At 44.0% G+C, this 24,709-nt stretch overlaps 1 protein-coding gene across 1 annotated transcript in view; it reads right to left on the bottom strand.

Annotated features, from left to right (window-relative positions):
- Positions 1-6,934: 6,934 nt before the first annotated feature.
- Positions 6,935-24,709, bottom strand: part of ADSS2 (adenylosuccinate synthase 2) — a 105,930-nt gene continuing 88,155 nt past the window's right edge. Inside the window, exons 9-13 of the mRNA XM_075596818.1 lie at positions 22,769-22,923; positions 19,381-19,505; positions 19,029-19,126; positions 8,796-8,945; positions 6,935-7,994 (exon numbers count right to left, since the gene is read on the bottom strand). Of these exons, the coding sequence (XP_075452933.1) occupies positions 7,942-7,994; positions 8,796-8,945; positions 19,029-19,126; positions 19,381-19,505; positions 22,769-22,923 (581 nt within the window). The 3' untranslated portion in view covers positions 6,935-7,941. The remainder of the gene's footprint in view (positions 7,995-8,795; positions 8,946-19,028; positions 19,127-19,380; positions 19,506-22,768; positions 22,924-24,709) is intronic.

Here is a 24,709-nt window from a genome sequence, read left to right as displayed (position 1 = left end):
GAAAAGTTTTAATGTACAGTAATGGTCAGCCCCCTAAAGAAGTACCCAGCCAACCCCACCAAAATAATACGGCATCAAGACAGTACTCACCATAGAATTAAAATTAATTTTCCCCCAGATGTTAGGAACCCCCTCACTTCACCCCAACAGGGTCCGAGCATGTACAGTACTTTAAAATAAAATTAAATATGCAATTTTACTATTACTGCGCGCGCACGCACAGACTGTGTACTGTAGGTTGAACCGCGAAGGTATTAGACTTCAGAGACAACAGCTCGCAAACGCCCCCATGCGTTTTTACACGGCATTGCAGTATTGCAGCCAGCGGGAATAAAATGCTTAAATCACAGGCGCGAAATAACGCAATACACTCCGGGAGAAAACGTTACTAAACCGCACATCACCGGGATATTCCCGAAATTCGCGGAACTAGCCAACTTCGAATAAAGTTGGTCGCCACTGTAGGATTGTAGTGGCTGCTTAAAACTCCAATGAGAGGATGGATCATCCCCAAGTCCAGGCATGCATGTGTGAAGCAGTATCAGAGTGGTGTCAGCAGTGAAGGCAGCTGCAGAGGGGCAGGTCACACAGACAGCCCAAGCGGAGGGTCACTTGTGCTCCCCCCAAAAAGGCAGACAACAATTACCTGCAAATAAAAATAGTAAGCACAACAGAATGAACATAAGTAATGTGTATATATATATGAATGTATTAGGACAAAATAAACATGCATATAAGGAATACCTTAATAAAAAATAGAAAAAGCCAAGCATTTCTAATAAATTGTACAGAATAATAAATGATGATGATTAATCATATATAAGTGAGCTAAAAACGAATCACCCGTAGATCCGCACAAATTAGGAGTGGAGAACCATATTACTAGGAAGGCCAGGTTAGAGGTGAAGGAGACTCACCCCTCACATAAAGGATGGATCACCCTGCATCAGCACCAGGACGCAGAGCCCAACTGTGTAATCACATACCTCAAAGTATAGAGCAATACAGTAGGACAAGCACCAGACCATATCGAGGATAATACAGAGATCGTAGTAATGACACATATACCACACAGAGGGCAGGTACCTGGGCAAAAGATGACTACAGATAGCAGCCCATATTAAGATCCTTGTTCATGCCCAACGGAGTCATGGTACCGAGAGTTTGAATCCATCTGGATTCCTTCTTGAACAGTGATTTCTGCAGATTGCCGCCACGTCGGCCCATTCTCATCCCGTCGATAATCTGGTACCTCAATTCCCTCACGTTGTGCCCAGCCTGTGTGAAATGATGTGCTACCGGAGCATCCTGGTCACATCTGCGTATGGCCGCTTTGTGCTCTCCAAACCTATCCTTTATTCTCTGAGTGGTCTCCCCCACATAACCCATGCCACACGGACATTTAATAAGATGTATAACGTCTTTCGACAGACATGTATAATATTTTTTGATCGCATAAGATCTGCCGGACAAGGGATGTTTAAGTGTGGGACCTTCTATGATACTGTTGCATTGATTACAACTCTAACACCTATAACAGCCAACTTTGGGGTGCCAAGGAAGGTTTGTTTAACACTTTTGCCACCAATGTCTGCCCTGACCAATCGGTCATGAAGGTTCTTCCTTCTCTTATAGGAGAATAAAGGTGGATCTTTAAGGACATGAGCTATGAGAGGATCACTCTGAAACAATGACCAATGATGCTGTATAATATTTCTGATGTGCCCACTGTTAGTGTTGTAAGTGGATATAAAAGGAACCGAGAACTTCTTTTTCTCAGTACCTGTAGGTCCCGTAGGAGCCCAATCCACCGCCTTCTGTCGTTGTTTAGACAGCAAATCCCTGGGATACCCTCTCAGATAAAATTTAGATTCTATTTTGTCCATACCATCCATGACTTTGGATGGGGTACTAATGATATGTTTAGCACACAAGAACTGACTATAAGGTAAACCCAATGTGGTACCTGGGGGGTGGAAACTCAAGAGGTTGTTACGATCTGTAGGTTTAGAAAATAAATCAGATTCTAATTTGCCATTAAGTGCACTGATTGTCATATCCAAAAAGTCTATCTTAGTGGGGTCATGAGTACACGAGAATCTAATTGTTCTGTGGGCCTGATTGAGCTCTACAACAAAAGCCAATAAAGAGGTGGTATCATTCTGCCACACCAAAAACAAAGATTCTGTCTTGCAGCCCTGTTCAGTATTTTTAGATAAACTTCTGAGACCACTGGTCACCAACAGTAGATCCTATATAAGGTATACCCCACACTTTCTTGAGAAAATTAGGGAATTACATATTTTGTACCAACCTTTGATACTTGCAACGTTAGATGTAAATAGCCTCTACACGTCCATACCACATGCTGATGGTATACTGGCAGTGAGGGCAATAGTGGAACAAGTTGGTGTGTTTACACCAAAGGAGGGTATGCTGATTGTTGATCTTTTAGAGATCATTTTATGCGAGAACTATTTTCTGTTTGAAGATAATTACTATGTTCAAATTCAGGGGACGGCCATGGGCTCGAACGTCGCACCCACATATGCCAACATCTTTATGTCCAAATTCGAGGATGATTTTGTATATTGCAACAAGTCCTTTTTGGACAATGGGCGTATGTGGGTGCGTTTTATAGATGACGTGTTTTTGGTGTGGCAGAATGATACCACCTCTTTATTGGCTTTTGTTGCAGACCTCAATCAGGCCCACAGAACAATTAGATTCTCGTGTACTCATGACCCCACTAAGATAGACTTTTTGGATACGACAATCAGTGTACTTAATGGCAAATTAGAATCTGATTTATTTTCTAAACCTACAGATCGTAACAACCTCTTGCATTACTCGAGTTTCCACCCCCAGGTACCACATTGGGTTTACCTTATAGTCAGTTCTTGCGTGCTAAACGTATCATTAGTACCCCATCCAAAGTCATGGATGGTATGGACAAAATAGAATCTAAATTTTATCTGAGAGGGTATCCCAGGGATTTGCTGTCTAAACAATGACAGAAGGCGGTGGATTGGGCTCCTACGGGACCCACGGGTACTGAGAAAAAGAAGCTCTCGGTGCCTTTTATATCCACTTACAACACTAACAGTGGGCACATCAGAAATATTATACAGCATCATTGGTCATTGTTTCAGAGTGATCCTCTCATAGCTCATGTCCTTAAAGATCCACCCTTATTCTCCTATAAGAGAGGGAAGAAACTTCGTGACCGATTGGTCAGGGCAGACATTGGTCGCAAAAGTGTTAAACAAACCTTCCTTGGCACCCCCAAAGTTGGCTGTTATATGTGTTACAGTTGTAATCAATGCAACAGTATCATAGAAGGTCCTACATTTAAACATCCCTTGTCCGGCAGATCTTATGCGATCAAAGAATATTATACATGTCTGTCGAAAGATGTTATACATCTTATTAAATGTCCGTGTGGCATGGGTTATGTGGGGGAGACCACCCAGAGAATAAAGGATGGGATTGGACAGCACAAAGCGGCCATACGCAGATGTGACCCGGATGCTCCGGTAGCACATCATTTCACACAGGCTGGGCACAACGTGAGGGAATTGAGGTACCAGATTATCGACGGGATGAAAATGGGCCGACATGGCGGCAATCTGCAGAAATCACTGTTCAAGAAGGAATCCAGATGGATTCAAACTCTCCGTACCATGACTCCGTTGGGCATGAACAAGGATCTTAATATGGGCTGCTATCTGTAGTCATCTTTTGCCCAGGTACCTGCCCCGTGTGGTATATGTGTCATTACTACGATCTCTGTATTATCCTCGATATGGTCTGGTGCTTGTCCTACTCTATTGCTCTATACTTTGAGGTGTGATTACACGGTTGGGCTCTGCGTCCTGGTGCTGATGCAGGGTGATCAATCCTTTATGTGAGGGGTGAGACTCCTTCTCCTCTAACCTGACCTTCCTAGTAATATGGTTCTCCACTCCTAATTTGTGCTGATCTACGGGTGATTCGTTTTTAGCTCACTTATATATGATTCATCATCATCATTTATTATTCTGTACAATTTATTAGAAATGCTTGGCTTTTTCTATTTTTTATTAAGGTATTCCTTATATGCATGTTTATTTTGTCCTAATACATACATATATATTTATATATATATATATACACATTACTTATGTTGATTCTGTTGTCTGCCTTTTGGGGGGGAGCACAAATGACCCTCCGCTTGGGCTGTCTGTGTGACCTTCCCCTCTGCAGCTGCCTTCAGTGCTGACACCACTCTGATACTGCTTCACACATGCATGCCTGGACTTGGGGATGATCCAACCTCTCATTGGAGTTTTAAGCAGCCACTACAATCCTATGTTGCGTCCCTCCAGTCCACTGCGCATGCGCAGTTCTCTCCGTTGCTGTTGATCTGGACTTTTACTATGGCGCGCAGTGCGCATGCCCACCAGTGATTTTCGGAATCCTTCCGAAGAGAGGACGACGTCACGGGACCTGTGGCACAGCCCACAGCTGATGTCCATGTCGGGAATGCACTCGCAGCGCTGACAGATGACGTCATCGTTCCTTTATCACCAAAGGTGGCAGGCACAGTCTTACACAGACCCCCCCAGCTTCTGACAGGAGCAGGACTGCTGAGTTTCATTAGACTGACTGTGGTTTGCATTTTTGCCCCACACCATTTATCCTGCTCCTTTTGATTTTGCTATTTCACTTACCATATTGGTTGTTCATTTGCACCTCTATTGAACTATTTGTGTGGGGGTTATTTAGTCTCTTTGGGATCTGACGTTATTATTGTGGGTCTGGGGGACAGGGAAGTACCCCTCTATTCCTTTGGAGGGGGAACGGGACTGACAAAGGGGTGTTCTCCGAACCGTTGCCCCCCTGTTGCTTCCCCATTTTTGTACCCACCTATGTGTTGTCTTGACCCTATATTGTATTTGTACCCTATTCTCCGTCCCCTCCCCCCTCCATTACTACTCCTGTTTTTGCCTGTTGTTTTTATTACTGCGTGTTATCATTGTTTGATGTAGGGTATGTGGTTCTGTTTTTGGTGGTTTGTGTTACATATTAAATGTCATTTCATTTCTTCTTGGCATTATCCCTTTCATTTGTTCTATTATCTAGACAGTGTGTGCTGGGCTATTGTGTTACTTATATACGTATATTGGAGGAATTGGGTCCTCCGTAGTCCATTGCACCTTGCAAAAACTCTCTTGCTATCCAGTGTGTGCTGTATATCATTGTCCTGTTCTGTAAGATTAAAGACTTCGTAAGAGCCGAGGTTCCAAGTACCAATACTACAGTGGCAGAACGAACGAAGCAGCTCCGTCAGAGTACACAGCGGTGGCAACTTGCACCGCTGACTGAGGACTGTTTCCAGCTCTGTTTTCGAGCAACTCCCGCTCCTGGACAAATTGCTCATAGAGACTTTTCCACTCAAGATTTCGTTTTGGAAACTACTTATTTCGTTTGCCCCTGCCCCAGTAAGTGTATTTTCAGTGTAATTGTGTAACAGTGTGTGCATGTCATTTGTGGAAATAAATTACAACTTATTTTATCTCTTCGCTTTGCTCAAAATCGTATGATCCCTGGGTATTAAGGTGTTAAAAGCGCTGGTCTCCCGTGACAAGGGGAATACATGAATACACATTAATGATCCCAAGAGATGACACATACTGTAGCTCTTTATACATGGTTTCTAGGGGCAGCCAGTCAGACTTCACCTTTATTATGAAGGCCAACTACCCCTACCGTGACAATGATCTTGATGTAAAAGTATTGTAATGTTCTCTGGATTCCAAGAATAGTCTGGTAAAAGCAATAGTTATTCGGGACTTGTGATCCAATGACTAATTAAAAAAAAAAAAAAAAGGATCTGCTTAAGTCCTCCTTGAAATTCTCCTAGCATCCTTTCAAGTTTTGGATCACCTACAAAGTTCCCCTTATCTTCATGACTCTTCAATAATGTACTCCTCCCTACATATCAGCATTGACATATAGGTATGTCCCTGCTAGTCTCCTTTCCACCCCTTATAAAATCTTTATCAACTCACAGGTGGAACTCCCTCACATTCTTTGTACGTCAGGCACCTTCCATCACCAACTGCAAGTCAAACCTTAAAACTGATCTCTTAAATGAAACATTTCAGCAGCATAGACCAGAGTTCTGCAACCTTTATAAAGCCTTTTTGTTTTCGTTCTTTGACCAAAATATTTAGAGTGGCAACACATGCATGAATACACCCCTCAACTCCTCTCCCTTAATTCCCCCCCCCCTCCGGCGCAGAGACCTGTTCTGGACCCATGTCACTTAAGTGGCCACATGGGCAGATATGGAAGTTAGGCCCAACTTCCAGCACCCCAACACCGACAAGGTAACCAGGCAGAGGGTGGAGACATTGGCCAGAGATTGAGGCCCCAGCAACTGGTACGCAGAAGTGTCGCCCGACCTCTGGCCAGGCGCCAGGCACAGCCATTTACTCAAAGAGTCGCATGTGGCTCAGGAGCCACAGATTGCAGACCCCTTGCCAATGTCTCTCCTGCCAACTCTTGTGGCAAAGTACTGCCACCTACTGCACTTACTCCCTTATTTGCTGTCTCGAAGTTTCCCAACATACCACTTACATGCTAAGCTCTCCACGGCAGCCATTTCCTATCATCTGATGTTGTATGTTGCACTTATTGTAATTCCCTGCATGGTCTTTCGTAAATCACAAGTACAATGTGGGTGCTATATAAATAAACCTATACATAAATAGTGCTGAATCCTGTTAACCCGATGAGATACAAATGACTAGGAAAAAAAGATAACCCAAAACAGGAAAAAACAAAGGAAAGAAAATGAAACGTGCCCAACAGATTTTTCTTCTTTTTTTTTAAAGGAATAATCTTTATTTTTGTTGTCGTGCTTCAAAAAACAACCCAAGAAAAGACATTAATCAGAATAGTCCTTTAATGAAGTAATTCATCTTTATACAATTTCAAGATCGGCTCTTGGGGCCATGTATCTTTTCAGTTTTAAAACTCAGGATCTTTCTATTAAATAATTTACAAAGAGTTATATAGTATGCTGTACACCGAATTTCTTGCACACTCCAACACTTCAGCAGTGCAATCTTTTCTAAACAAAATATTTCACACCAACTATGACCGTGTTTTACAGCATTACAAAATCAAGATCCCCTTCCCTTATACAGAAATAGCCGAGTCTCTTAAGAAAACTCAGGAGACAAATGAGAATGTAAAACGGTGCAAAACAGCACTGATTAATTTACAATCTGAAACATTAGCGTCGTCAGTAACAACTACAGCTGAGAACCAATATGGACGTATCACAAGTGCCTCTAGCACTGAAGGGGATTGCTTTTTTAGACTTTAGATCCATATCCCTATTATCTGAACCATAGGGTATCACTGGAGCAGGAACATCCATGTCTTGGCACTAAAGCAATCAGTTCAGGAATCATTGACCTATGATGTCCTGAGGTAATAGTGTGATTGTGGTGAGGAAATCACTAAAAAGGAATGTTACCATGACACGCAAAGTCCACCTTATTCAGTGTCTGCCCCTTCCCTCAGCCAGTTTTTAAAAAATGCGGAGACATTGGAGTTCAATATTTCCGGAGCTAGGAAGCACTACATGGTAAGACCTAGGGGGCTGAGCTCTAACAGACCCTTTTTTCTCAAGCAAGGTGAAAGTGGAGGGGGGGAACGGGGAGAAAGGGCGGGCATCACTAGTTTAATTTGGAAAACATGTATGTGTAAATAAACAAACAAAAACATAGTTATCATGTTACAGATATTTTGCAGAAATTTGGTAGTTTTGAAAAACAAGTAATATTTTGTTGCCATGCATTTCCCTTAGATTTCCATCCTCGCAGGTCAAAAGCTGCAATTGTAGAATTAGGTCTTTCTTGGTTAGGGGATACATCATGCGGCTGATTAGAAAAGTTGGATCATGGACTCTCTTGCTTTTCCAACTCCAATCCACTTAACTGGGAAAGAAAAGTGATAAAAAAAAATAGTGAGTTTTTTTCTCCAACCTTAAGGTCAGATATACACAGATAACAATTTCCTTTAACGCTATGTTAACCAAAGAGAAACCAAAGTCATTTCCAGAGAATCCCATTTATAAAACACTAGCTATACCTAGTGTAACATACGCCGATCTAGCAGATCGTAAACGTTATTAACTATTACTCTTTGTTTTCACCCCTCCCTATAATGCCTAGCTGTCTTGTTCCCTCTTTCCCACCTTACTCTCTCCAAGATAATGCCCTGCTCCTCTTTGCATTCACTCAGACTTTGCACTCTCTTTGCCCTCCCTGTCTTACTGTGTTTGCTCCACTCTGTGCACACTACTCCTCTCCTCTCTGTGCACACTACTCCTCTCCTCGCACTCCCTCCTGCCCCACGTGCACACTGCACCATTCCCACCTCCTCATCCATGTCTCCTCCCCTCCTTGCTGTCGTTGCTAAGCAACTCTGCAACAGCTGAACCCTTGTACGAAACCCTTTTTCATTAGCTGTAATCATTGTAATGTAATGAGGCATACGGTCTATGGACATACTAAAAGCAGAAAATGCAGTAGAGAACAATGATCGTTGAACATTTCAAAAAAGTTATTTACAGAGATGTTAATTACTTCATTGAAATTGCAACTACACTAATGTATCAGATGGTAATTTGAAAACAGAGCTACATACAAAACAGCAGTGCTAATGGCACAACTTCCACACATAGAATTAAGGCACACAAATACATAAAACAAATTCAAGTGGAAATGTTTACTTACTAGGAACACCAAGTTCAACTTCTATAAATCGGACATATTTTTTTGCATTTTCAGGCAGATCTTCAAATGTTCTGACATTGGATGTACCTGTATTCCATCCAGGAAGTGTCTCATACTGAACTTCTGCTCTGTTCAAAACCTCCTGATTTGCTGTAGAGTTTTACATAGGGCAAACATTAGCCAACTTTAGATGAGAATAAAGCAATAAAAAGCCATGGTTTTTTAAAACAGACAATTTTGACTGAATTTGTAATCCATTTGCTGAACTCCACAAAAATTGTACAGTATAGTCTTATGATTCCGTAACCAAGAAATCCTGCACACTTAATAATTTGTGCAGGCCTGCACTAGACATGGCAATCTACGTTTTTCTGTCCATTCATAAAGTGAAACGGGCCAAACTACTTAAAGGAAGGCAAGTTCGGGCCGCATTTTAAAATTACCCCCCCCCCCATGCCCCATCACAACTCTTACCTACCCCCTCACAACTCATAGCTGCGGCGGAGTCCGCGGCGTTCTCCGTCTTCTCCCCTGGAAATGCTATTGTTTTCCCTGCAGGTCCTGAATAAAAAATGGCCGTGCGGCGTCAAATGACGCCACGTTGCCATGACAACGGGATGCTGTGACGTCACGCAACGTGGCACCGCGTGACATCACTACGTCACATAGCGTCCCGTTTTCACAGGCATTTTTTCCAGGACCTGCAGGGGAAACAGTAGACTGTTCAGGGAAGAAGACGGAGAACGCCGCTCCACGCCACCGCTGGACCCCACGGGCCACACAGTGAGTCCGGGCGGGCCGCATGCGGTGCAGGCCTGGTCTAGTGGCTTAGCCGTCGTAGGAGATGTAATAATCTAAAATACCTCATATACGGATTTGTTCAGTACTTCGAGGCAGTCCAAACGAAATGATTAAAAAAAAACTTTTTAAATGGCTTCGAAGCTAGGGGGTCTACGGAGATGTACCGCGCTGATTTCAGCTCTGGAGACCCCCTGCTTCCGAAGATACCTATCTCGTAGTAGCTGCCGGTATCTCTGTGCTGTTTAAATGTCCTGATCACGTGGGCCTATTGGAAGCCACAAGGGATGACATCACGGCCCATGGGACATTAAGCCACTATTACGAGAACACCAGCTTTCCAAGATAGCTTCTACTGGTACCCCCTACGGAGGTATCTCGAGAAGCAGGAGCTGAAATAAACGCGGTTCAGCACCGGAGACCCCCAAAATAACTAAATATATATTTATTAGGAGCATTCCAAACAACATGTATTTAAAATAATCAAAAAACAGATTATTTGGGTTACAAAAAAGACCTTCAACTTTGGAAAGGCAGATTTTAATAAACTGAGGTCTAATCTAGTAATAATACAATGGGATGATATTTTTGCAGGGAAAAATGTAGAAGATAAATGGCCAGTCTTTAAAACATTGTTAGAAAAGCACACTTAGCAGTGTATACCCTTGGGTAATAAGTATAAAAGAAATAAGTCAAAACCAATGTGGCTAAATAAACAGGTAGGGGAGGAAATGGACAAGAAGAGGAAGGCGTTTAGATTCTATAAATCAGAAGGGACAGAGACATCGTATCAGAATTATAAGGAATGTAACAAAAATTGCAAAAGGGCAATCAAATCAGCAAAAATGGATAATGAAAAAAGGATTGCAATAGAAAGTAAGGTCAACCCTAAAAAATTCTTTAAGTTCCTTAATAACAAAAAAATGAGAAAAGAAAATATAGGACCCTTTCAGTGTGAGATGGGTAGGCAGATTATTGGAGATAAGGAAAAAGCTGAGGTATTAAACAAATTCTTTGCCCCTGTGTTTACCAGGGAAGAATCAAGGTCAATATAGTGCCGCAGGAGGAATACACAACCTCCATATTAATGAACAATTGGTTAACTGAGGAAGAAGTTCATAAGCGACTTGAAAAAATTAAAGTTAATAAGGCACCTGGCCCCGATGGCATACATCCAAGAGTTCTCAAGGAGTTAAGCTTAGTAATAGCAAAACCATTATATTTAATATTCAAGGACTCCATTTCCACAGGCTCAGTACCACAAGATTGGCGTAAAGCAGATGTGGTGCCTATATTTAAAAAGGGAGTTGGACTCAGTAATAATATATGCACCTGGATTGAAAACTGGTTAAAGGACAGAGGGTTGTCATAAATGGAACTTTTTCAGGTTGGGCTAAAGTCGTGAGTGGAGTACCTCAGGGATCGGTACTGGGACCCCTGCTTTTTAACTTGTTTATTAATGACCTTGAGATCGAGAGCAAAGTCTCCATCTTTGCTGATGATACTAAATTGTGTAAGGTAATAGAATCAGAGCAGGATGTAATTTCTCTTCAGAAGGACTTGGAGAGACTGGAAACGTGGGCAGGTAAATGGCAGATGAGGTTTAATAAAGATAAATGTAAGGTTATGCATTTGGGATACAAGAATAAAAAGGCGACGTACAAATTAAATGGAGATATATTGGGGGAATCCTTGATGGAGAAGGATTTAGGAGTGCTTGTAGACAGCAGGCTTAGCAATAGTGCCCAATGTCATGCAGTAGCTGCAAAGGCAAACAAGATCTTATCTTGCATCAAACGGGCAATGGATGGAAGGGAAGTAAACATAATTATGCCCCTTTACAAAGCATTAGTAAGACCACACCTTGAATATGGAGTACAATTTTGGGCACCAATCCTAAGAAAATACATTATGGAACTAGAGAGAGTGCAGAGAAGAGCCACCAAATTAATAAAGGGGGTGGACATTCTAACTTATGAGGAGAGGCTAGCTAAATTAGATTTATTTACATTAGAAAAGAGGCGTCTAAGAGGGGATATGATAACTATATACAAATATATTCAGGGACAATACAAGGATCTTTCAAAAGAACTATTCATTCCACGGGCAGTACAAAGGACTCAGGGCCATCCCTTAAGGTTGGAGGAAAGGAAATTTCACCAGCAACAAAGGAAAGGGTTCTTTACAGTAACTCAGTCCCCCCCTCCCCACCCAGTAACCCAGTCAGTGAGTCAGTCAGTCACCCCCACCCAGTAACCCAGTCAGTCACCCCCTCCCCACCCAGTAACCCAGTCAGTGAGTCAGTCACCCCCTCCCCACCCAGTAACCCAGTCAGTCACCCCCTCCCCACCCAGTAATTCAGTCAGTCAGTCACCCCCTCCCCACCCAGTACCCCAGTCAGTCAGTGAGTCAGTCACCCCCTCCCCACCCAGTACCCGTCAGTCACCCCCTCTCCAACCAGTACCCCAGTCAGTCAGTGAGTGAGTGAGTCAGTGAGTGAGTCAGTGAGTGAGTCAGTGAGTGAGTCAGTGAGTGAGTCAGTGAGTGAGTGAGTCAGTGAGTGAGTCAGTGAGTGAGTGAGTCAGTGAGTGAGTGAGTCAGTGAGTGAGTGAGTCAGTGAGTCAGTGAGTCACCCCAGTCAGTCAGTCACCCCAGTCAGTCAGTCACCCCAGTCAGTCAGTCACCCCAGTCAGTCAGTCAGTCAGTCACCCCAGTCAGTCAGTCAGTCAGTCACCCCAGTCAGTCAGTCAGTCAGTCACCCCAGTCAGTCAGTCAGTCAGTCAGTCACCCCAGTCAGTCAGTCACCCCAGTCAGTCAGTCAGTCACCCCAGTCAGTCACCCCAGTCAGTCAGTCAGTCAGTCACCCCAGTCAGTCAGTCAGTCAGTCACCCCAGTCAGTCAGTCACCCCAGTCAGTCAGTCAGTCCCCTCCCCTCTCGGTCTCCCTCCCCTCTCGGTCTCCCTCCCCTCTCGGTCTCCCTCCCCTCTCGGTCTCCCTCCCCTCTCGGTCTCCCTCCCCTCTCGGTCTCCCTCCCCTCTCGGTCTCCCTCCCCTCTCGGTCTCCCTCCCCTCTCGGTCTCCCTCCCCTCTCGGTCTCCCTCCCCTCTCTGGATATCTTATTTACCCTGTATATCTTAACTGCCCTATACCTACACCAAAATAACCTATACTGCTTTCTTCCAGATCTGACTCTCGAGCTTCACACGGAAGACATGGGAACCCCCCCTAACCCAGAACACAGGTAGGGAACACATCCCCTCCAATGTATAACATTGCGGGAATGAGGGCACCTGGACATTGAGGGACTGCGGATCAGGTAAGATCCCAGGCGGGATTGCTGCTTTAGATATTGTGAAGTGGGGGCGTCCAGACACTGGTTAAGGGGTTCAGGAAACTAGTCATTCACATCTGGCTTTTTTTTCTAAATCCGACACACACACACACACACACACACACACACACACACACACACCATTTGGACTGCTCCTTTAAAGATCACACACTGTACCAATCCATCATTGTGATAACTCAACTGCATAACGTGTCTCACACACTACTCCAGCTATAAATAGACAAACAGGATAGGCTCTAAATATAGGTATACAATTACATAATTCAGTTTTGAAGCTCTTCAGGCAGGATTTCCTACTCCTGTTTTAATTTTATATCTGATAGGATGCCTAAGGATCAGCACTCCTTATCTTTGTACTTGGATTGTAAATATCGGAATACATTGACATATGAAAATATTACTAATGGGATGGTTCAAATTCTCTATTGCATGCATCTAAAAATCTAAGGCATACCAAAAGCCTAAACTAGGCTTTTAACATGGTACAAATTGCCATGCTCGCTCCAACAGGAATCCCATGGTCAAGACTTATTCTCACCGCTTCCGGGGTGCTGAAAATGGCCACTGATTATAATATCTATAGTATAATATTAGTATAGTATAATATCTATAGAAATGTAAATATATATATATATTTTTGATATTGAGGTATCAGTACCGTGTTAGCCGAGCTTTAATAATAAAAAAATGAATAGACGATACCGTTCTGTGGCTAATGCTTTTATTCTTGCGAGCTTTCGAGATACACTGATCTCTTCTTCCGACGATGTAACAATGAATGAAGCTAAAAAGGGTTTTAAACTTAAGAACAGTGCATACAGGAAAGTGATCTGTGATGGAAGACAATCCCTCCCCCGTGCAGTTTTATGGCTAAAGGTGATAAAATGTCCCTGAATGTCAGTGTTGTGAGTATGTGTGTGTGTATGTGAATATAAATAGGTAAAGAGCCCACAGTGTACACAGCGCTTTACAAAATGTGTGTGTGGAGTGGGGGTGTATATTAATGTTGTGGGTAGGTGTGGAAGTGTAAGAGGCGGTGGCATAACTACAATAGTGTGTGGAAACGACGTGATCCCTATTGGTATATAAGAATGGAATTACCCATCAACCATTACCCACAACATTGATATACACCCCCACTCCACACACACACATTTTGTAAAGCGCTGTGTACACTGTGGGCTCTTTACCTATTTATATACACACACACACACACACACACACACACACACACACACACACACACACACCTGACATTCAGGGACATTTTATCACCTCTAGCCATAAAACTGCACGGGGGAGGGATTGTCTTCCATCACAGATCACTTTTCTGTATGCACTGTTAAGTTTAAAACTCTTTTTAGCTTCATTCATTGTTACATCGCCGGAAGAAGAGATCAGTGTACCTCGAAAGCTCGCAAGAATAAAAGCTTTTGGTTAGCCACAGAACGGTATCGTCCTTTTTTGAATATATATTATATATATATATTTTTTTTTTAAATTTCCGATTTGAATAGTTTTAACTTTATTTTGCAGCGTGCCCTTTTTTTTCTAGATCTATATCCCCCAAGTTCCAGAGGGGACACAGGGAAGGTTATTTCAAGCTCCAAGAGACCCTCTCTTTAACGGATACTGGTGCTTAAATAGCTAATGTGCACACTTTCCCAAGTCCCTGAGAGATGTGTGGCTACGGTGTGCCTCCGGGTATTTCTGGTGTAGGATGGCACCCAAGCCGTTGTGAGTTGCGTTTACATGATGAATGTAGGGCTGTTCTGGGTAGCATAAGCGAGAACAGGTGCTTCTGTTAGACTTTTCTTCAGACCCATGAAGACCCGCTCAAATTCGGCTGTCCATTTGTCATTGAACGGCTGTCTGGCAGAGGTGGCCTTTCACCCTGTGTCCTCGGGGTATATTTTAAAGGAGATTGTTGAGAGGCTCGGCCTTGCTTGAATACCCCTCCACAAAATGTCGATAATAGCCACAGAAGCTGAGGAAAGAACATAGCTCCATGACGTTCTCAGGCCGGGGCCAATTCACCACTGCTTCCACTTTAGCTGGATCAGTTGCGATCCCATCAGCGGACACAATGTGTCCCACGTAGGTCATCGAGGTGTGGCAGAACTGGCACTTGTCGAGTGACAGTTTCAGGCATTCTCGTCCCAGACGGTCCAGGACTTTGAGCAGCCATTCATTTTCCTCTAAGATCTTACCAAAGACGATAATATCGTCCAGGTAGACCAAGCATTCCCGAGGATTCATGTCACCAATGGTTTTCTCCATGAGACGTTGGAATGTGGCTGGAGCTCCACATATGCCTTGGGGCATATGCGTAAATTGATAGAAGCACAGGTGACAGATGAAGACAGCCTTCTTCTGGTCTTCTGCACGCATCGGTACCTGGTAATACCCGGACCGTAAATCCAAGACACTGAACCATTGACTCACCGTCAGGGCGTTGAGAATCTCTTTGATGCGGGGAAGAGTGTACTGATCGGATACCGTGCGATTGCTCAGTGTCCGGTAGTCGACACAATCTTATTGACCCATTCTTCTTCCTCACCACCACGAGGCGAAGCGCAGGGACTCCGGTATTCGGTCACGATCCCCGCTGTCTCCATCTCTTGTAAGACGTCCCTTACATCATCCACATCCCGAGGGGCGATGCGATGAGAACGCTCTTGGAAGGGGGTAGTGTCACTGAGACGCATGGTGTGTTGGACGTTTTGGCTGCAGCCCACATCCATCTCACTTGTGGAGAATATGGCCCGACGTTCTTATAACTTGGCTGTGAGTCGGTCTTTCCATTCAGCCGGTAGATCTGAATCTCCAAAGTTGAACGTCAGCCCAGCTGGTGGCTCCGACACCGCGGCGGTATTCACTTGGGGCCTATCCTCCACGGAGTAACAGGGTATAGTCGCCCCAATTTTCGGCATTGGTCGAGGGCCATGGGGTAGGGCGAGATATCTTGGATGAATACTTTGATTTTTTCCAGAAATCTTGGAGGTCTATTCCCGCACTTCAGGTATCAACTTGTAGCCGGGCATCCTCCTCGAGAGTACTCTCAAGGGAGAAGAGGTTGTCAGCTTCATCCCAGTCGGGGTAGCAGCACAAAGCGACCATACGCTTCACTCCTCCTGTTGGAATTTTTGATAACCCGGGTTGTAAGTTGAAGAGGTCTCCATACCTGTCTTGGGCAGATATCTTTCTACACTCTTCCAGCAGGAGGGGATGGATTGTTAAAGGATCCAGGGGTAGCTCACCAGCTTCTCGCAAGTAGGCCCAAATCACGGCCCGCACTACGACCACAGCTGTAGCAAATTACGTCACTGAGGTCAGAGAGAGCTTTGTACGTAGGGGACGTTCTCCTTGACGGTTTGGACTTAAAGGAGGGTGGCTTGGATTGAGAATCCTCCTCCATACTATAGGGTTCCTTGATCTTTTCCTTGTGGTAATCTGCTCTCTGAGGCTCCTTTGAAGAGGTCATGGCACGTTCTCCTCGTGACAAGTCACGAGTCTTCAAGGGTGTTGGGAACTGAAGAATGACCTCCTGATCCTGTATCCGTTTTATGAGGTCCTTGTAGCTGGGAGGATTCTCAGTGGAAAGATTGCAGCAGATTCTGGCCACCAAACGGTAATGGAGGGAAGCTCCCCGCAGGAATTGCCTGGTTCGGTAGTCGTTCAATTCCACCATCCTGATGATCCTTTTGTGGATCAGAGTCCACAGAGCTAGTTGCAGTCTGTGAAGGAATTCAGAAAAGTCTTCGTTTTCCTTCTGCTTGAGGGCATGGAAGTGGGCCAACAGTGCAATGGAATCATTCTTCTTGCTGTAGGTCCTAGTCAACGCACGTACCAGGTCTTGAGCCTCCAGGTCGGGGTAACCTTCGCGATACAACCGCACAATGTTGCTTGCCAGAGGTCGCAAGCATTCTACGATCCGTTGTGTCTATCGCATCTGATCATGTCCACCCGGGAAACACCTGTTCCACGTGATCCCGCCAATTGTCGAACGTCTCTTCGCCCAGAGGTGTGGATCGTACCCCTGAGAAGGTATTTAGGCGCCAGTACTGGTGACTGTGAGCTGACTGTGAGAGTGCCTCTACCAGTTGTGGTAGCGTCACTCCTAAGTTGGAAGTTCCCGAAGACAGGTGGCTATAAACTGGGCTCTGATTCGGAGTTGGGGCAGGGTTACACTGATACCAGCTGACGGAAGGTTTCTTGGACATCACACTTGAAGTGAATGTGACCCTGGGTACAGGTAGGTCTGCTCGAACTAGGGTACTTGCGGCCATCCATCCCCCAGGTCTGTAGGGGAAGGTGGCCGCATCAGCGTGAGAAAGGACTTCGGCAAAGCCCCGAGATGGCCAGTCTAGCCTGAAAGGGAACCTCGGAGATGAGTCTCGGAGTGAAGGACCCAACAGAGGTTGGCAACTCAGGGTATATCAGTGGGTGCCCTGTGGGCAGGGCCTCAGATAGGTCGTCTGAGGGGCCGTGTCCAAGCATACCATGTTCCGTGGCCAATAGTATGGCACTAGAACGGAAGTCTGCGTCAAGTTTGTGGTCTAAGATCCTGGCATTGGCCAGACCCGGGAAGTTTCGTGTGTGGGCATGGACATAAGTTATTGAGGTAAGTAGGGATACTCCTCTCACAGCGACCACGCGGTACTGTAGGGCCCAGTCATGGACCTGTTGCCCGGTGGGTGTGAACATGGCGGTCTGAAGGGTTTCACAAATTTAGACTACCGAGTAGGGCACCCCAGGTCTGATATCTCAGCAGCGCCTCCAATTGTAGCGCACTTTCCCCACCCCCTGAGATATGTGTGGCTACGGTGTGTGTGCATATGGTGCAATGGAGATCTGTGTCTGCGCTACTGGGAACCTGGGGTATACCTGAGTCGATGTTCGATCGGCAGCACCTCCACCTGTACAGGATTCTATGATGTACAATAACCCCGCTACAGAACCCACATACAATAAAACACACGCAGATGCAACTAGGAGTATCCGAAAACTGCTTTGAAAAATCTGGGGCAATCTCCCAGTAATGCTGCAACATTACTCTGACATTTCTGCAGAAAGACTAATGGCCCATCGGATTAACACAGCAGGGATCCCTGGTCAGTTTGAATGGGACTGCAAGGGAACCCCGCTTTGTTAATCCGATGGGCCATTAGTCTGTCTGCAGAAATGTTGCAGCATTACTGGGGTATTGACCCAGATTTTCCAAGGCAAGTGTTCGGATACTCGTTGCTGCACCTGTATGAAAGATAACAGTTTTACTGAACATAAACAACCAGGCCATGCACGGGCGAACCCTTCAATGCTCCGCTTTCCCACCCAAGGTGTGTGTGACAGCGCTGCCCCACTGTAGTGTTTGAGTTGGTGCACGGATGCGTTGGGTACCTGCCGGGTGATGCCACACCTGGGCGCGCTGATGCCACGATGCTGGGATCCACAGATCCGATGCCAATACTGCGAAGCCTCCACCTCTACGTTGGGTGAGTCCCTCGTGGATTGTACAATCGTAAACAATGTCTTTATTAATGTAGGGCGATCTGTGTCCTGGACCACAGGCCGCAGCCCCCGTGCGGCATGACCCTGTATCCCTATCTGAGGCCGCCACAAACTATGTGTGAGCCGGGGCAAAGCTGGGGTATAATAGGGGGTATCTGGCCTAGTGCAGATGCCACCGACTTCTGCACATATAACTTACTCCTTCCTTGTCCCAGCTCCAACAGCCACTCTCCTAACTGTCAACTCAAACTTCAAGCACACCCAAAGTTGAAATCTCCCCTCAGGAGATTCTAGCAGCTCTATTGTCTGTACTGTGTCATGTGTTTTGCAGCCCCTGGGGCTGCTGCAACCGTTGCATGCGCAAAACTTTTCTGCGCATGCGAGCGCACAAACAAAATGGCGACACTCTTACCGGCTACCCGCCTGCAGCGGAGGTGAGGAGAGGTAAAGGGAGGACCGGGTTACACTAATAAAAATATTTCTAGAAATTAAGTACATAATAAGGCATGCAGAGCTTTTACACATTGTATTACGCTATTTTTCCTATGTGAAAATGTGCCAGTATCACCTTACCTGGAAAATGAGGTATAGTCTTGCCATCTATTTTGTAGGAAACACCCACTTTGATTTCTGTGCAGACATCCAAAATATCCAGTTTTGTAAGGGCCAACCTGTTTTTCAGAGGAAAGTAAACATTTCTGTATTGAAGATCACAATAGGTAGGATGTTTCATTTTTGTATAAACAGAACATTAGTTTTGTTTAGCATGCTTGTTTTCATATTAAAAGAAATTACCCAATAGTTTACATTTTTAAAAACGTATATAGAAAAGCCTGAGTGTTTCAAAACCAAATCTCTGAAATAAGAATTGATCTCAATTAGTATGGGCAGATTTTATGTACAGCTAATTAGTTTGTCAACTTACGCAGTGAATCCATTGATCATGTGAGCATATCTGAGCAACACCAGATCCAGCCATCCACACCGTCTCTTCCTGCCTGTGGTCACTCCAATCTCATGGCCACGTGTTTGCAGCATTTCGCCAGTTTCCTGATCAAAAGAGAATGGGCAAGATGAGGAATATAGCAAGCAATACGCTGCCAATAGTTGGCCTTTACATATTCCGCCAACTACAGAATATCACAACCAATTTGATGTCATCACGATGTTGCCTGTGCGGACTAGATAAGATAATCCATTATAAAATGAAGGTCAGTATGGAATTAAGTTCATTCTTAATTATTTTTTGACTTGGTGAGTTTGATCTGTTAAGTTTTCCCATGATTTTTCAAAGGTTTCAAAAACCTTTTAATTGACCAATATAAAAATTCTTAATAGTACACAGCATTTAAACCCTCACAAATCTGTTCATGTGTACACCATTAAAATGCATCATATAACTTACAACAACATGTACAAGTCTCCAGGGCCAGTAAGGATATCAGAATGAACTTAAGAGTGTTGAGGATGTAACACCATGGACCTCCATTAAAGTCATAGAATGAGTAAACTGCAATACTCTTGGGAAAACATACACAGAGACAAGTCTTATAATCACCAATATGACTATTATGGAATGTCAATATTTTATGCATTCTGATCCTTTGTCAGAACACCGATACAGTAGATAGTTTAAACGAATTGGTAGAAATCTGAGGTTTGTTACTTCAGCCGGATTGGACTGGCCTGCTGAGGAACCAGGGAAAATCCCAGCTCTTAGATTCCATAGTGGTGGTGAGAAATAGGAGATGCTCTGTAGTCAAACTGTGGCGGTGGAAGGGTTAACCAGGCCAATAATAAAAGGTATTATGCCCGGCTGGTTAACCCCAAACCGTGTTGGGACAGAAGGGGTTAAAATGTATTGCCAACATAACACCATGTTTTCCCCTACCCTACCTTTATTGTCCCTGTTTTGCAGCTTAGCAGCCAGCTGCAGTTAAATGAATGAGAAATGTGCTAACTGTGTATGCGACACAAGGGGGAGCTTCTAGCGCTGTGCCAAGCACTAAATTGAAGAAGTGTACCTGTGAGTAAGTAGCTGTATTAAAGATAGGTATCAGTTTCCAGACCACAGACGTTGAAACCGCAAAGTCAATTGAATAAGTGGTCTGCGGTTTAGCTGAAGTGCCTTCTTGATACATAGTATCCTGCCGTCTCGTTATCCACTTGAGCTGAATCGGTGTCTGCGGTTACCGATCAAAGCCAGAACGGAAACATTGTATGCCGACTTGTAACCCAGACCGATTATAGGTCAAGCCGCAACCCACATCAGAGATACCCTTCAATTAAGTGGATAACTTGCGTTATGAAAGAGCTAGAACTCCAATTTTTGGAGTGCAGCTGGGTAAAAAGAAACCATAAACATACATATACGTTTTATAATTGTTGCATATGCAGAACACACATTTATAAATAAACGGTATTGTAATGGTGTTTTAAAATGTACAGGCAGGAACCCTTTCCTGCCAGACCGGCAATGAATCCATTAACATGACCATATGTTATGGATTAATGAGCGGAGGGATTTTTCATCTCCGCACTTCAAAGGGCACCCTGCTAAGGTGGTGCGCCAGTGTCTAGTGAAGTTCGAAGTTGAAAAGCCTCAGAGACCCGAGGTGTTAGGGTGGCCGGGATATTTGGAAGTACCAGATACCGGTGTGAAGTATGGGTGCTTCACACTTGGTAGCCAAACCCAAGACTTCCTGTCGCCAGGTAAGAGGTTGGGCCCAGCATGCCAAGTAGCTCAGGTGTGAGGTTAACGCATGCTCGAAGCAGACCGGGAAGCAACTACTGCACGTTCTATGAACTCCTGGCAAGTCGGGGATAGGTGGGGAAAATTGTTCCCACGAGAGAATCGGACCCTTAACCCTATAAAGATGCCTGCAGCGCACTCCCAGTCAGATTCACCTAAGATCAACCAAGAAACGGCCAAGTGTGAGGGGTTAACTACATCGTAACGAAGATTTGCACCGCTCTTCCAGAATTCGTTTGAGCTAAGGATTTCCGAATGTATCCTGTAAGGAGATTACGAAATCTTTCCTTTCGGCGAAGATATAGGGGTGGCAAGTTGCGCCCCTAGCCAAGGACTGTAGCACAACTCAAATCACGCACCCACTTGCATGCGTGCAGGGGTGCCAAGAGACTGTTTCGTGACGTGGACATTTGATTTTGTTTCTCCATCCCAGTAAGTGTTTTATTGACTGTAATTGTGAATATTGTGTGATTGTCTTAAAAGGAAATAAATTACAATTTATTTTGCACATCTTGTGTGCTCAATCCAGAGTCCTGGTATTAATGAGTTGGTAAGACCTGGTCTACCGTGACAATAACATTTTCAACTTTTTATAGAAAAAGGTTTTAATTTGAGACGTGTATGTAACGAGGTTGCAGAAGACACCCAACAAATGAGGTTACTAATGAAATCATGGCAGCTCTTACAAAGTGAATTCTGCTATTTAATTATTTGAGCTCTGGCACCTTACTGAACAATTACTATTGAAGTGAAACTTCGTTGCTGGCACCTACAGTTTTCATGGGAAAAAATCCTTACTTTGTAACAAAAACCGTAACGCGGGTGACATCACGCTCCTAATGGATGCGCCCGTCGCGCTTGCGTAAAAAAAATAAATCACCATTCCAGGCCGCACCGAGGTTAACACTATACGCATGTGCAGAAGAAGAGGTTGTGAGCCGCGGTGCGCATGTTCAGAACCCAATAGTCGCCTCCCCATATTCGCAATACAGCTCGTGCATCCAATGCCGTGCGCAGCCAGCACGTGTGAATGCCCGCCCAGCACCACGTGCATGTGCAGAAGTCGGTCGCAAGTTCCATAATCAGCCGCCTTCCAAAGCCTGGTCCACATTGGACTCTGCTGCACAGGTGGGCCCCCTTTATACAGTCACCCACACACCCACCAACCAACCAAACAAACAGTCACTCAATCAGGTCAGTCAGTCATCCACAGAGTCATCCATACACAGTCGCGCGCACACACACACACACACACACACACACACACACACACACACACACACACACACACGGAATTCACAGTTAATATAAACATAGAAGTGCAAATAGCTAAAACAGGGTGTGTGTGCAAAGCACGCGCATTCTCAGTGAAACTTTTGTGTTTTATCACTGAAATTGTGTTTTGATTTTTAATAACAGCACCATCACAACAAATACAATTTCTGTGACAAAAACAGGGACAAAAGACAAAGAAGTTTCACTTAAAATGCGATTCTCGGCACACAGACACTTTTTTGTGTTTAATGACAGTTTGAATGTGTACTTGAGAGCATTTACTTACATTACATTGTTCTGTAGGAAAGGCACCAATTCCAACTCTAGTGGTGTACGCCTTCACAACTCCGTACACTTGCCCAATACTCTGAGGTGGAATACCCAGACCTGTACAGACTCCTCCAACAGTACAATTTGAAGAAGTCACAAATGGGTATGTTCCTTGAAAATAAAATAGAAAAATGGGACAAATTAATGCAAGTTTTCACTTCACCACCATTTCTTATATACATTGTTCTTCACTTTCCTGCCTGGCATTTTGTCAAACCTACGGATGAGTGATAATTTAACATTATTATTCAAGAAAAGCAGTAGCAAACTTTCCAATTGGTAAATTATGCTCCCCTTAGATGACAAGCCTCTGGTATTACCAGTCTATGGAAGTCCTTCTGGAGAGAAATTACATCCTGCTCTGATTCTACTACCTTACACAATTTAGTATCATCAGCAAAGATGGAGACTTTGCTCTCTATGCCAACCTCAAGGTCATTGATAAGCAGGTGAAAACAAGGGACCCAGAACTAATCCTTGGGGTACTTCCTCAACTTTAGCCCAACCTGAAAAAGTTCAATTTATTACAACTCCCTATTGTCTATTCTTCAACAAGTTTTCAATCCAGGTGCAAATATTTTTACAGAGTCCAATTTGCTTTATTTTGTACAATAAACTCGCTTGGAACCGTATCAAAAGCCTTTGCAAAACGTAAGTAGACCACATCAACTGCATTACACTGATCTAAATAACCTCATTAGTTTCTTTGCGGTGGCAAGTAGGAAGTTTGGTACTACCTATCCTTCATAAATCCATGCTGACTATTAATAATTTTGTTTTCCATTAGGTACCCCTGAATATAATCCCGTACTAAACCTTCAAGTAGCTTCTCAACTATTAATGTCAGGTTTATAGGTCTAACTCCCCGGTTGTGATCTAGCTCGCATTTTAAATATCGGCACCACATCTGCTTTATGCCAATCTTGTGGTACAGAACTTGTGGAAATGGAGTCCTTGATTTATTAAATATAATAGTGTGGTTAATACTGAATTTAGCTCATTTTGAACGCTTGGATGAATGCCAACGGGGCCAGGTGCCTTATTTACTTTAATTTTATGAAGCCTCCTATGAACTTCTTCCTCAGTTAACCAATTCTTCGTTAATACAGAGGTTGTGGCATCCGCCTACGGCACTATTATTATAATTGATCCTTCCCTGGTAAATAGAGGAAAATACATTGTTTAATACTGCTGGTTTTTCCTTATCTCCAATAATTTGCCTGCCCATCTCATACTGAAAGGGTTCTATATTTTCTTTTTTCATTTTTTTGTTGTTATTAAGGTACTTAAAGAATTAAGATTGTTCTTACTTTTTATTGCAATCCTTTTTTCATTATCCATTTTTGACAATGTGATTGTCCTTTTGCAACTTTTGTTACATTCCTACTAATTCTGATATGATGCCACCGTCCCTTCTGACTTAAAGAATCTAAATGCCTGCATCTACTTGTCCATTTCCTCCCCAACCTGTTTATTTAGCCACATCAGTTTAGATGGAGATAAATATAGATATAAATATATATTTATTACCCAAGTGTATACACTGATAAGTGTGCTTTTCTTTTTTTAACTTATATTTTTATTAAGATTTTCAAACAAATGGGAAGGGGTACAAAAAATAAGGGGGGGGGAAAGAGGGGGACAACCATTTTGTGAAAGAATTCTTACAATGACAACAATCACATTACATATCATACAAAGTTTTGCATTTTATAAAATTTTATCAGCGACATATCCTACACATCACTCCCCGATCCTCTAACCCAGCGGTGCGCAAACTGGGGGGCGCAAGATTATTTAGTGGATCGCGGGCTGCGTGCAGAGAAACCTTGAGGCGGGCAGAGCTGTGCACGGGTGGCCAGAAGCTCTGTGCTGCTTCTCTGCTCTGTGTCAGAGG

This window comes from Ascaphus truei, chromosome 4 (assembly GCF_040206685.1).
Source record: "Ascaphus truei isolate aAscTru1 chromosome 4, aAscTru1.hap1, whole genome shotgun sequence".
Classification (NCBI taxonomy): Eukaryota; Metazoa; Chordata; class Amphibia; order Anura; family Ascaphidae; genus Ascaphus; species Ascaphus truei.
Note: the sequence above shows the minus strand (reverse complement) of the source record. Positions and strands in the feature narration are given on the sequence as shown.